An 11,973-nucleotide genomic window follows, 5' to 3' on the forward strand; every position below is an offset into this window, starting at 1 on the left:
ACAAAGAAATGATCCTCACAGACAAACTGCAATGTTAGCTATTTCAGAAAAGAAGTCTGAAAAAATTCAGGCTTCGATGGGATTTGAACCCATGCCTTCTAGAGACTAGACACTATTACCAGCTGAGATACAGAGACAGGTTAGGAACCAAGGAAATTTTAAAGGGTTCTTCTTTCATGTAAAGGAATTTTTATGTGATGTTTCTGAGTCTAAGAAGTCTATTATTTTCTAGGAAAAAGGAGTGGATATTGTTGCCTGTATCTCAGTTAATGATCCATTTGTAATGGCAGCTTGGGGAGAGGCACACAAATGTGAAGGCAAGGTACATGTACAGTACGGTATTAGTGAATGCACTGTAACCAGTACTTGTGAGGTGTTGTCAATCTAGAACTTAGTTAATGCCTGTTTGGTCTGGTTTGCCAGACAAGAAGAACCCTGTAGAGGGACAAAGGGGGCTTCCCCACCCCTTTGTTATTCTTACACCAACATCAGTGTGCTACAAGGGAAGATCCATGTATTTTTGAGAGGGGACTAAACACAAAATTTTTTTTTTAACATTGAAGCCTTTATACGCTTATGGACTTTATACGCTTATGGACTCACCTTAAGTGGACCCCCCCCGTATCTTCCCTTTGGACTCTCCTGATGGACCCCCCCCCCCCACTGTACCCTTCCTTTGCACCCGCCCAGTGGGGCCCCCCCACTGTACCCTCCCTTTGGACTCACCCAGTGGACCCCCCACTGTACCCATCCTTTGAACTCCCCTACTGGACCCCCCACTGTACCGTCCCTTTGGACTCACTCAGCGGACCAGGGGGCGTCCTTACCTCCCGCGATTTCCATTACTTGGAGATCTTGGTTCTCCGGTGGGTTTTCTCATGAAAATGTTTGTGGTAGTTAAATTAATGATGGGACAGATTGCTTTCCCTGTATCGTTGATCTTCATGCAAACCAGTACCCATACATTTTTGCATATCATTGTTTATATGTAATTCGAAAGTTGGGTGTTTTTTTGTTTCCAGATCCGCATGTTGGCTGACACACAAGGTGAATTCACAAAGGTGCGTTTTTATTTTTCTTTAGTCAAACCACTTAAAAAAGTTCTTTTGGATTCTGTTTTCGAAGGGTCTTTCTTCTTTTTATTCTATTCTTTGCTTCGTTGTAAAGTTCAAGAACAGGCTCAGGGTCAAAGGTCATATGGAAGGATTCGGAAAAGTTGATCGACCATCAACAGCAAATATGAGAAGGGGAGGGGAGGGTGTGATTGTCTCCCACCGCTGTGGCCTGGGTTCTATTCCCAGACCTGGTGTCACATGTGGGTTGAGTGTGGTGTTGGTTCTCGTCCTTTGCTCAAAGGGTTTTTTCTCCGAGTTCTTAAGTTTTCCTTCCGTTGCAATTTGAAAAAAATTTATTAAATATAAACATCTTTTGTTTTCTCATCGGAAAAGTGTCTCTCTTTGATGAGAAAACAAAAGGTATTTATATTTCATGTATGTTTTCAAATTATATTTATATAAATATGAAGTAAGAGTAATGAATGGTATGAGACAAATATTGACATTTCATATCTTAAAATGTTTGCCTTGCCTTAAAAAACTATAGACTATGAAAGGTAGTATTCAAAACGTTAATACTTTTTCATACTGCTGAACGCATTTCGCCAAACATGCGACTCTCTTTGCGTATTTAGTCACAAAAATTGTCGCCGCTTGGAGAGCTGATGTGCGATACAGAAAGCATCGTTCATGCCAACCGAAAAACGGCAAAAGAACTTCTGCGGAGTCTTTCAGTTCTGATGATTATGTCGCTTCTTTGTTGAAGCATTTCACTCTTCAATCTTGGCTAGCTGGTTACATCTTGACAGTCCCAGCTGTAAAACTTATCGTATATTTAACCGTGGTCTCTTTCCTTGGTCTCTCAGTATTTAGATCTGAGAACGGCAAGCGTATGCTACTGATTGATGGGAGATGTTATAAAGAGTAGCGGGCGTCCTGTGCTCTGTGTCGACGAGTTAATTGAAAGAACGATTTGCTAGATAAGATCCTGATCGCGCTGTGTTGTTTTTTATATTTAAACATGTCATGTGAAAAATTGCTGCGGTTCTTTCCTTTAATCTCCGAATATGAAGAACTTCGCTTAAGTTACATTGCTAACTGTGTCTTGAACATTTTTCTTAACTATACCGCGGTGATGTTGAACATTCTGACGATATATGCAATACGGAAAACTTCGCCATTGCCGAAGACAACAAAAACTTTGCTTGTGAGTCTTTCTGTCTCTGATGTTGGTGTTGGTTTGGTTGTTCAACCGTTTTACTCTTCACTACTGGTCAACTGGCTACAACAAGGCAGCATCAGCTGCTACACTTGCCGAGTGTTTCTTATCATTGGTTTTTTAATTTTTCAAGCTTCGTTCCTGGGTGTGATGGCTGTAACTGTGGACAGGTTCTTAGCTGTTTATCTTCATCTCAGATACCAGCAACTTGTGACGCACAAGCGTATTGTTGCCGTGGTGACCTCAATATGGGTGTTCAGTGCATTTGCTTCTTTTATAAGATTAAGTGGTGTGCGTTTTATTCAGCCCGTAATCCAGTACATCGGTATTCTTCTTGGTCTTGTCGTGATCACAGGAGTTTACATCAAGCTTTATTTCGTCGTGAGACGACATAAAACTCAGATCCAGTCCTTGCAAGTACAGAGAGGACCGCGTGGCGAAATAACACGAACAGCTAGTCGTATTAAATCTGCAGTCGCTATATTCTATGTGTATGTTGCTTTTCTAGTTTGTTGTTTGCCGTACGTCATTTGCGTCTCCATTATTCAATTCAACGGTCCTTCCGTTACATTGAAGGGTTTTCATCTTTTCTCACTAACTCTAATTTTTCTGAATTCGTCTCTTAACCCTTTAATTTACTGCTGGAAGATGAGACATATTCGACATGCTATCGTGGACATACTGCGCACCTTTTCTGGGAAAACATTTAATGTACGTTTATCTTACGATCGGTCTTCAAGCGTCGTTCATCTTGATACCTGAACCTTTCCGTTTGACGAACTGAACCCGCGTTTAGTTTGCCCGTTAAAAGGTGGTCAAACAAGAATAAAGCTAAACTGATCCATACGACTGTGCTAAAAGAATTTTGAAACTAGATTTTGAAGCATTATATTAACAAACCGCGAGCAGGACTCTGAAATTGGCGAATCAGATTGCCGTGGAAAAGAATTTGAAATTAATTCTTGGAATTAAACTTTTTTCAAAACAGACATTAAAAGAAATTAAAATTGTCTCAATTTTCTTTTGAACTTTATCTGAATTTCAACTTTTTGATTTGTGAAACTATATTTTAGGTTTTCTTTGAATGCCTTAAAGAAAGCCGAACACAAATTTATTTCAGGGAGACATGCGAGGCGCATTTGAATAAAGTCGTTGTCACCGTCTATGAAAAGTTGTACTTTTAGCCCTTAGACTTGTGACGTGTAAATGCGAATAATTTCAAAACCAGGGTGTACTGATCGGGAAACCAACATCTCTCCTTTGGATTATGAGAGTTGAGGTAATGATGAACTAGCGAATATGGCCTTGATTTAACACCAAATTCTGAGACCTGACAGAAAAAATAGGTTTAGTATTAGTCGGGAGTAGATAGCGCTGGTGAAAGGTTTAACTGTTTTTCAGATTATAGTACATCGCTATGTTTTGCGTGAATTTTTTTAATCGCTGGAATATGGATGAATTGTGCACAGAAGAGGATAGTAAAGGTAGAAACGACATTCACGATTTATTTGGCAATGTAACCGTATTGATGGGTTCAAAACGACTGATTTGAGTGTCTTTTTCACCATTATTTTAAGCATTTTAAGGCCAACTCTTTTGAAAACAAGATTCTGGATATGAAAATAGCAACAGCAGGTGGCCTCATTCGTAGGTGTTTTGGCCTTCACCAAAATGAAGAAGTTATCAGTTCTTTGTTAGATTTTTTGTTTTGGTTTATTTTCATGTTCTTCCTTCGGAAGTGAGTAACTTTTACGTCAATGTAACTTCCAAGTTTTAAAAGGGTGAGTGTGATCTTAAACTGGTTGAAGAAATAAAACCTCGTGTAGAAACCCATTCTTGAAAGATTACTTTGACAGATAAATGACTTTTGATCTTTGAGCTTTCGTACATGCTACTTTCGCGGCATTTTCAAATTCAGTGTTGTGGTTTATTACGGAATACATAAAACGTTTTCCGCGGCACAAGAATCAGAGTCAGCCTCGCCGCGCAATTTCAAGAATTAACTCGGTCTAACAATGAAATGACAATTTTTCTGGACCCCTTAAATCAACACTAAGTTGGTATAAACTGCGTTGAGCATTTTTATTCAGTTTCCGGACTGTTTCCGGTTCCTATTTATACAGGTACTCTTCGTGAAGAGAGGCTTTGTGGGAGTAAGGTGCCAGATCTCTAGCTCCAAAGTTCAGCGCGCTAATAGCTAGGCTGGGACATTTTCCACTCTGAAGTTTAAATTTACCAATAAAGAAAGAATACTTACAAAACTACACATATCTCGTCTTATTCCCTTCATCCCTTCAATTACTGTAGGCTGTTGATATGGAGCTTGACGCGAGGCCATTTCTTGGAAATGTACGGTCAAAGAGATATGTGATGGTGATCGAAGATGGACTGGTGACAGCGCTCAACGTAGAGCCTGATGGTACTGGACTGAGTTGCAGTCTGGCTAACAGCATTCTGAGTGCATTGTAGGTATGTGATGTGATAAAATGAGTCTGGGTGTGGTAAAGCACGCGAGCTATCACAACGGCCAATCAGAACAATCATGAGGAGCCAATGAGAAGTCGAAGTAAAAAACGAGTAGAGTGCAAATAGCGCGGGAAAACGCGGGTGACCAAGTCGCGATTGGTTTTAATTTTAAATCTGATTGGTTGAGAGTTTAGCGCAAACCCTCTACACCAATCACAGAATGTAACATAGGATTACTATGTTGCTCAAGTGGACAAATAGGCTCGAATTTTTGCTTTTTCCAAGGGTTTGCACTTTTATCCGCCCCCATTCACTTTCCGAGGGAGGAGTGCGCGATCATTTTCCAAACAGTGGCTGGTAATTGCGTCTAGTTGACAAGAGAAGACATTTTGAGGTTTTATGTGGATTGCATTTGTTGATTTGATTTTTTTCTCTTTTCTTTTTAATATCTTTTCTATGTTTTTTGATAGTTTGTATTCCAAACTGCGATACGGAAGGAGTAGAATCAGGATTGGATCAATCGTGGGAACATGTCATCTATTCGTTTCTTCATTGTTTACAAAAAATGGAGCATAGCTTAAAACAGTGGACTTAAATGTGAGATGTTAATAATAAGTCAAGATAAGAATAATCTTCATAATTTAATGTATTGGCAGTTTAGCAGGAAGTAATGGTGAGTTTATGAAAAGTTGTGTACTACAGAAGTGAATGGTTGGTTTTTCCGTACGTTAACATTCCGATGACATAAAGGTTCAAATAATACCCAGAGTTCAACACTACGCTGTGTTGTCTGTACTTCCCAACATCGAGCCAAATATTTTCTTGTCCGGCCCTCCCTCCAGGTCAATAAGTACTTATCATTTTCCTTAATCTACCACTTTACAATTTTTCCTCTATGTCTATTTGCTCATCCTTATTCACTAGTTTTAACCTTTCATAAGTAATAACGTGTCTCTATCTCGCTGCCAATTGACGCTACCGAAATTATTTTTAAAACTAATTACTCAAGAGACACATATCACCAAAATCCATTTTAATTACAAAAAATTCAGTCTGGTCTGGGCTGTTTGTGATTTTCACGTCCATGTTATTATACGCAGGAAAATTCATAGAGAATTCATGACAGCTGTGATAAACTTGACTATTGCAAAGGGAAATTCCACTGCTCCGTCACATGTTTTCCTCCACGTTTACGTGTCGACTGGTTGAACTTTGACGGTGTTTTTTTCGTGTTTACCATTTAAATGTTAGAAATTTTTACACAAAGGCTCCATGAAGCATAACGCTTCTCTCCCTTCGTAGAGAAAGGAAAATTTAAATAGTGCGAAATTTCGTAGAACAGGGATTCAGCTCGTACGAGACATGGATTCAATGAAACGAAATAAAAATAGTTGCCTTCTTTCTTTTTCTCGCTAAATTTAAATCTTTACTATGATTATACGATTGCAGAAGTACGTTGTTATTATAAATACATACTAAGTATAGAGCAGATATGCAAGTGTCTGAGATGAACTATCAAACTCCAGCACTCATTCGCAATGGGTTTTTTCTTGGTGCTTGATTTAGTTCCTTGACCTCTATGTTTCGCTGCGGTTATCTGGTTCTGATTGGTCACGAGGCAATAAGTGGTAAAACCAGTTTAAAAAGACATGTTCTGCCGGTGTGAATTGGTAGTAGTCATAGGGCCACGAGAAAATCAGTGTTTTTACCTCTGTCAAATGTAACCTTCAGTAAATAAAGCCTCTACTTACTCACGATTTATACGATATGGTTGCGTTTGATAGTTGTGCTTTTTGCGTCACAATGAGCTGTGGTAAACCTAAGAGTGACCAGCATCTAATTTCTCCTTACAATGCTGAATCATCTAGTAGGCTCATAAGAATAAAGAAAGTGATCACCAACCTAAGAGACTTTGATTATTAAATGAATCTTCCTTGTTGGTAGAAAATGAAATGTGTAAAAAACAGTATGGAGAACATTGATACTGATGTCAGGGTGTAAAGCACTAAAATGGTGATTTATGGATTATTGAGATCATATTTCCTTCTTAGTTCGTCTGTCTTGTTGGAGGGGGACCCGGGTTTCAGTCGGATACCCTTAGGGTGTTTCTTCTTGGACGGTTCCGTGGGTTCCAGGGGCTCGTATCCGGCTGCCCGCATACAGCAACATATCAACCAAATTATGAGATAAACAATGATCGGGATGAGAATTATGGCTAATATAGGAAGGAGAACCCACAACAGATCATTTGCCATCGGGCATTTCTTGTGATGCCAATCTTCTTTGGGACAATCGTCTGGTTCGAAATTAACCGACGGGAACCGTGCACATTTTTCCGTCGATGAGCACCAGTAGCACATGGCGTCTTGATGAAGACACTTTTTACATGATCGTTTCCGTTCGTGGCAGGGAATCACTCCAACTGAAAAGGAAAAAAATATAAAATTTGCTTACTCCTCTTCCCTTAGAGCCTTTAAATTCCAAGATCTGATTGTTAATTCTCCCCACTAGCTTCTACGTATTTCCTTGTAAAACGGTTACAAGAATTTTGTGTTAGATCAAGATAATGACTTCTACCTGATAAATTTGATTATTCTCATTGCCTGTATACTAGACTATGTATGGATATTTTAAGGAAAGTTACAGGTCAATCTCTTACGGAAGTTCATGGGTTAAAGATCTTCATATCTAATATGCAGCCTTTTTCCTTTTTTTCTTCCTTTTCGTATTTTCTTTCTGACTTGATCTCTGTGAATTTTTTTTATTTTTAATTTTTGTCCTGCGGTTTTGTAACTTTTGTATGTGAGTTTTTTGTTTTTGTGGTTTTTTTTTTGTCTTTACACAAATCGCACTTAGCTTTGTTCTTCTACTCCTTTCCTTTTGAAATAAGCACACTTAATGTTTATTTTGGGCTTGTTCCCACGGAACAGCGACATCTAATGTTCCTCTTTCTCTCTTTCCCAAGCCCTTCTCGATCCATCTTTATTTCTTACCGCCATCAGTGTGATTTCAATAGAAGCTTTTCATGCAGTAGCGAGGTTCTGTAAAACTAAGTTTTTATTTGTTTTATTGCGACTGAATCTTCGAAAGAAGAAAAAATATTAACCCATTTGTATTGTCCTGTGTAGTAAAATAAAATTAGATTGAATTTATTAGAATCTTGTCTCTCTTTTTAGTTTTGTTCAGCAGTGTAATTAAGGAACTTTTTCTAGAAAGGCGAGGAATGCCATTTCCGAAAACAAGAGAATTAAACAGAGGCAGAAACAAAAGGCTTTTTATCATGAACATTCCTTCATAAATACATCGATTGTTCTTTTGTTATCACAAGTTGTATGCTTTATATTCGTGGAATTCTTCCCCTGTTTGTAATTATGAAAAACAGAAAAACATTCACAGCGCTGTCTGGGCCCGTCTCCAAAATTAGGCTAATTACTGTTTCTCCTAATAGTTAAATTGATCAAGTCAAAAGTGCATTCAGCAAATCATGTTTTTCATTAAGACCAGTTTCTCAAGGGGAGATTATGAAAAGGAAATTAGATATTTTGATCTGTCCTGGAGCTCAGAGGAGCAAAGATCAATGCTCTCGATACTGCGAAATGAATAAACTGGGTATGTTTCTAAGAAACTGTTGTGCTGCGTCGGTAGGGGTATAACAAGATGAATCTGTTTTAATGAACTGAGTTTATAATGTAAATTGGCCGCCGTAATGAGTTTCGGAAGCTGACGGTTTCAAGTACTCTTAAGTACTTAAAAGGCCTTGAATGGTCCGGGAATACCCGCATAGAACATAGATCTTTAAATACGTAATCTTCTTGCGAGAGAAATGTTCGAAAAGTACAGCAGTTTTCTCACAGCTGGTACTCATTCAATGAAAAATGTGTTCAAAAGGGCATGCTAATTTTTCAAACAATGCATTTAACGCACGGTACAAGGTGCATTCCAATTACATAAATAATTAGTTTCCCAAGGGGAATATTTGAAAAAAATGTGTAAGGTAAATTATCTTGCGAAGAGCTTGAAGACCAAAGATTTAGTGTTTTGATTTTGGATGCATGGATCAGTTTGAGGAGGCTGAAGGTCTCCAATGAAGATATTATACTCATGAAGAGCACTTTTCAAGCAGTAGGCGACTATTAAAAGCACTATTTGAGTGTTATTTTGAGAGATAATGATAAAACTTTCAAAATATTTGCATGTGAATAATAAATTTCCTTAAGTCAGAATTGGGGTTTCTGTCGAATTTTGATAAAATCATACAGTTGTAAGTTCATCAGAGTAAACCGGTTTCCGATAGGTTTTCTGTTTTGGTTGGTAGTTTTTCTCGAAACTTGCCACATCTGATTAAAATGTTTTTACGAACTTGAAGAGTAATTAATCCTCTGGCGTAAGGAATATTTATTAATTTAAATACCACCTACAAGGGTTTTGTTTTCTTAAAAGCAAATTATAAGCCTTGCTACCCTTCTTGTTCAGTATTTTCGAGTTATGGCGATGTCTAGAAATGTCCAGACTATGTTTTGTCACAGATGCTGTAAAAACGCGCTGATTTCTATCGAAGCAGTGGTCGAATGTGTGGACAAGTTTTACACGAGGATTCTAATTATGCAAGTTTCATTGCCTCAAGCTCATCTCCATAGTTTCTTGGTTGGGAAAATTCTGAAAAAAATACCTAAATTGCATGTCAAGTTCTTTCTTTGCCGAAAAACATCCCTTGGTATTCAAAGTGCCCACAACACCAAGGCGTTAGAGACTTTGCTATGCGCAGATCTTTCCTTTTGGTTTGACGACACAAAGCGCTTTCCTTGTTTTTGCATAATTGTCACGTAGGTAGCATCAGAGACCTTTCGTGCATAAATGGAGAATAGAAATGTCGCGGCAACTGTGCAATTTAAGCTAGCTTCTTTAAGAAACGTTTACCTTTCCTAGAAAATTCTTCACTCTGTTTTTCTAAGCTTAAAAGGCCATCTTACCGAATGAAATACTCCTTCGCCTATGCTATAAAAAAGGGCGAGGAATTCCTTTGGAAGTCTCTCAAGCATGTAACACGAAAGTTATCTACCTACTAACAGGGCGATACCTCATATTCAAACTTACTTGGATAAATACATTGGCCTTTGTACGCTGTTTTCTCTTCGGGGCAAGACTGCTCTGTTGTTGAAGAATTGTAGTACGCTTGGCAAGTTTGTTTAGATTGGCACCAGACACAAAACTCTCTCGCAGTACAGTTCTCGCAACCTCCTTGGCTGCCACAGAACGCGGTGACGTTCATTGTTACCACACTGCTATTCCCGGCTGCCGAGTCATCTGCCATAACATTGTTTACGGCACTGAGTTCATCCAAAGATTGATCATAGTATGCCACTACAGACCCTCTTTTTCTGTTATCAGCTGTTTGAGCACTGCATTCTGTCCGTCTGTATTCGCGCGGGCAAGTTTTGCTTCCTTGCGACACACACTGGCTTGTAAGTGATTCATCACTGCACCACTCACAATTTCCTTCTTTAGACAGACATTCCTGGCAGCTTGGTTGACTTTGAGAGCAACCTTGATCGTCTAATGCGGAATCGTAGATGTTGTGTTTACGCCAAGGAAGCTCACTGCAATGGTACACTTCAACCACCACAAACAGCAATATGATTTTTATCCCTTTCATTCTGTCAATATTCTTGGCGGGAAGAGACACAAAATGTACTCCTTCCCGCAATATAGTTCTTTCCTCGGATGAATTTTAGCGTAAACAAGCCGTTCTCTTCATGTTTTCTCACGCCGTCTTAGAAATGTTGGCTGCCCACTCTAGACAACGCTCCAATACTATTAAACAAATGCAAAAGGCGCAATTTCTACCGCATTAATTATGGTTGAATGATTCAGTGCTTATATTTGCATAAGTGACTGTTAACCGAGAGGCGCTCTTTTGTTTTTGAGACGCATGAGGGATTTCGACTCAAAACTGACCGCGGGATGTCAGCAGAACAACTTTCTTCGCACTTTGGATACATAGGAATATAACAACGGCAGTTATCTGAATTGTTTCCTTTAGATATACAGGTTTGATTTCATGCCCCAATCGAAAATTCACCGTTTACAGAATCACTGTCTTTCGCTGCATGATTTACGCGCAAAGATTAAGACAGCAGATTTGTATGGTAATTTATGATAACGATACATTTATCTTTGCCTTTTGAAAAGGTGCTTAATAAAAACAAAGAACGTCTTGAATTGAATAGTGTAAAAGAGTTATTAATTGAACCTCATGTTCCAAAAGTTAGCGTAAAAGTCTACTCACCCATTAACTTTTTTTTTGGATTAATTATTGAATATCATTCCTTTCAACTGAGTGAAACAGTTTTATACATACACATTCAGACCCTTTAGATCACGGCCTAAAATATCACGGCTTTATCTTCTAGACAATGTTTGATAGACAGCCTCTAAAAAATCGTTAGATATGATAGGTATAAATTATTTAGTATGAAGGAAAAGAAAATTGCCAGTCATGTTTAATGGTTGGAGTGAGAAAGTGACTTTTTGAGAAATGAATATGTGTATCACGGTAGTGTATGGAACTGAAAATTCTCTTATTTCCGCCGGAAGGAGTCATATGTTTACTACGCAGAATATAGTTTGGCACATATCCACTATGATGATGAATACTATTGAAATCTTCCAGAGAAAAGTTGATATTCTCTTTGCTAGCCGCCATATTGTACACACTATTTTAGTTCAAGATTGGTCGTCATACATTACGAATGTATCTCATCAAGGCTATTAATGCCTCTTAAAATCATTGGATGGTTTAGCATAAAAATAGTGCAAATATACAGGCGAGGTTTGATCACGATAACGGGGCGAACGAAAATTTCAGCAATGAGCACAATGTCCGCTTGTATTCGATTTCAAACCATTGAATATAGGATTTCAGTATTATTACCATATTATCAATTTTTTCAGTTTTCGGCTTTATCAAAGCTTCAGCACTCGTGAAAGAAGAAAACAATATAAACGTGCTTCGTGACAAACAAAAAAAAAATCAATTTTTAAATCAAAATTTTTTTCTCGCCCAGAAATTGAGGCCTAATTATAAAAGACTTCACGATCACGACTTTCATTTTTCTGCGTAGGGACCAATTTGTTGCTTTGCTCTCCATCTCATTTTTTCCCATCTTACAATGTAATCTATCGTCGCAAATTTTGTGCGCCCCAATATGCCAAAATGACGTTACCAGTGGAATA

The 11,973-nt window shown here is 38.3% G+C and overlaps 3 protein-coding genes across 3 annotated transcripts in view; 2 read left to right on the top strand and 1 right to left on the bottom strand.

Annotated features, from left to right (window-relative positions):
- LOC113683318 (peroxiredoxin-5, mitochondrial) overlaps positions 1–5,463 on the top strand; it is a 9,549-nt gene extending 4,086 nt beyond the window's left edge. The window contains exons 4-7 of the mRNA XM_027200552.2: positions 233–322; positions 1,023–1,061; positions 4,582–4,743; positions 5,211–5,463. Of these exons, the coding sequence (XP_027056353.2) occupies positions 233–322; positions 1,023–1,061; positions 4,582–4,743 (291 nt within the window). The 3' untranslated portion in view covers positions 5,211–5,463. The remainder of the gene's footprint in view (positions 1–232; positions 323–1,022; positions 1,062–4,581; positions 4,744–5,210) is intronic.
- LOC113683315 (adenosine receptor A2b-like) lies at positions 1,935–3,263 on the top strand. The gene has a single exon (XM_027200549.2). It carries the CDS (start codon positions 2,077–2,079, stop codon positions 3,034–3,036), a length of 960 nt encoding a protein of 319 aa, XP_027056350.2. The 5' UTR covers positions 1,935–2,076; the 3' UTR covers positions 3,037–3,263.
- Positions 5,464–5,758: 295 nt separating the features above from the next.
- Positions 5,759–10,590, bottom strand: LOC113683314 (uncharacterized). Its single transcript, XM_027200548.2, has 2 exons — positions 9,835–10,590; positions 5,759–7,162 (listed from the first exon to the last, which is right to left on the bottom strand). Exons 1-2 carry the CDS (start codon positions 10,391–10,393, stop codon positions 6,759–6,761), a joined length of 963 nt encoding a protein of 320 aa, XP_027056349.2. The 5' UTR covers positions 10,394–10,590; the 3' UTR covers positions 5,759–6,758.
- Positions 10,591–11,973: the final 1,383 nt, after the last annotated feature.

This window comes from Pocillopora damicornis, chromosome 14 (assembly GCF_964200805.1).
Source record: "Pocillopora damicornis chromosome 14, jaPocDami1.2, whole genome shotgun sequence".
In the NCBI taxonomy this organism is placed as follows: domain Eukaryota; kingdom Metazoa; phylum Cnidaria; class Anthozoa; order Scleractinia; family Pocilloporidae; genus Pocillopora; species Pocillopora damicornis.

Excerpts from the sequence above, each read along its gene's own strand:
- LOC113683314 (XM_027200548.2), bottom strand. The coding sequence starts at position 10,393 with ATGAAAGGGATAAAAATCATATTGCTGTTTGTGGTGGTTGAAGTGTAC. Across the intron at positions 7,163-9,834 it reads AGGCCAATGTATTTATCCAA|TTGGAGTGATTCCCTGCCAC; the intron begins GTAAGTTTGAAT and ends TTTCCTTTTCAG.
- LOC113683315 (XM_027200549.2), top strand. The coding sequence starts at position 2,077 with ATGTCATGTGAAAAATTGCTGCGGTTCTTTCCTTTAATCTCCGAATAT.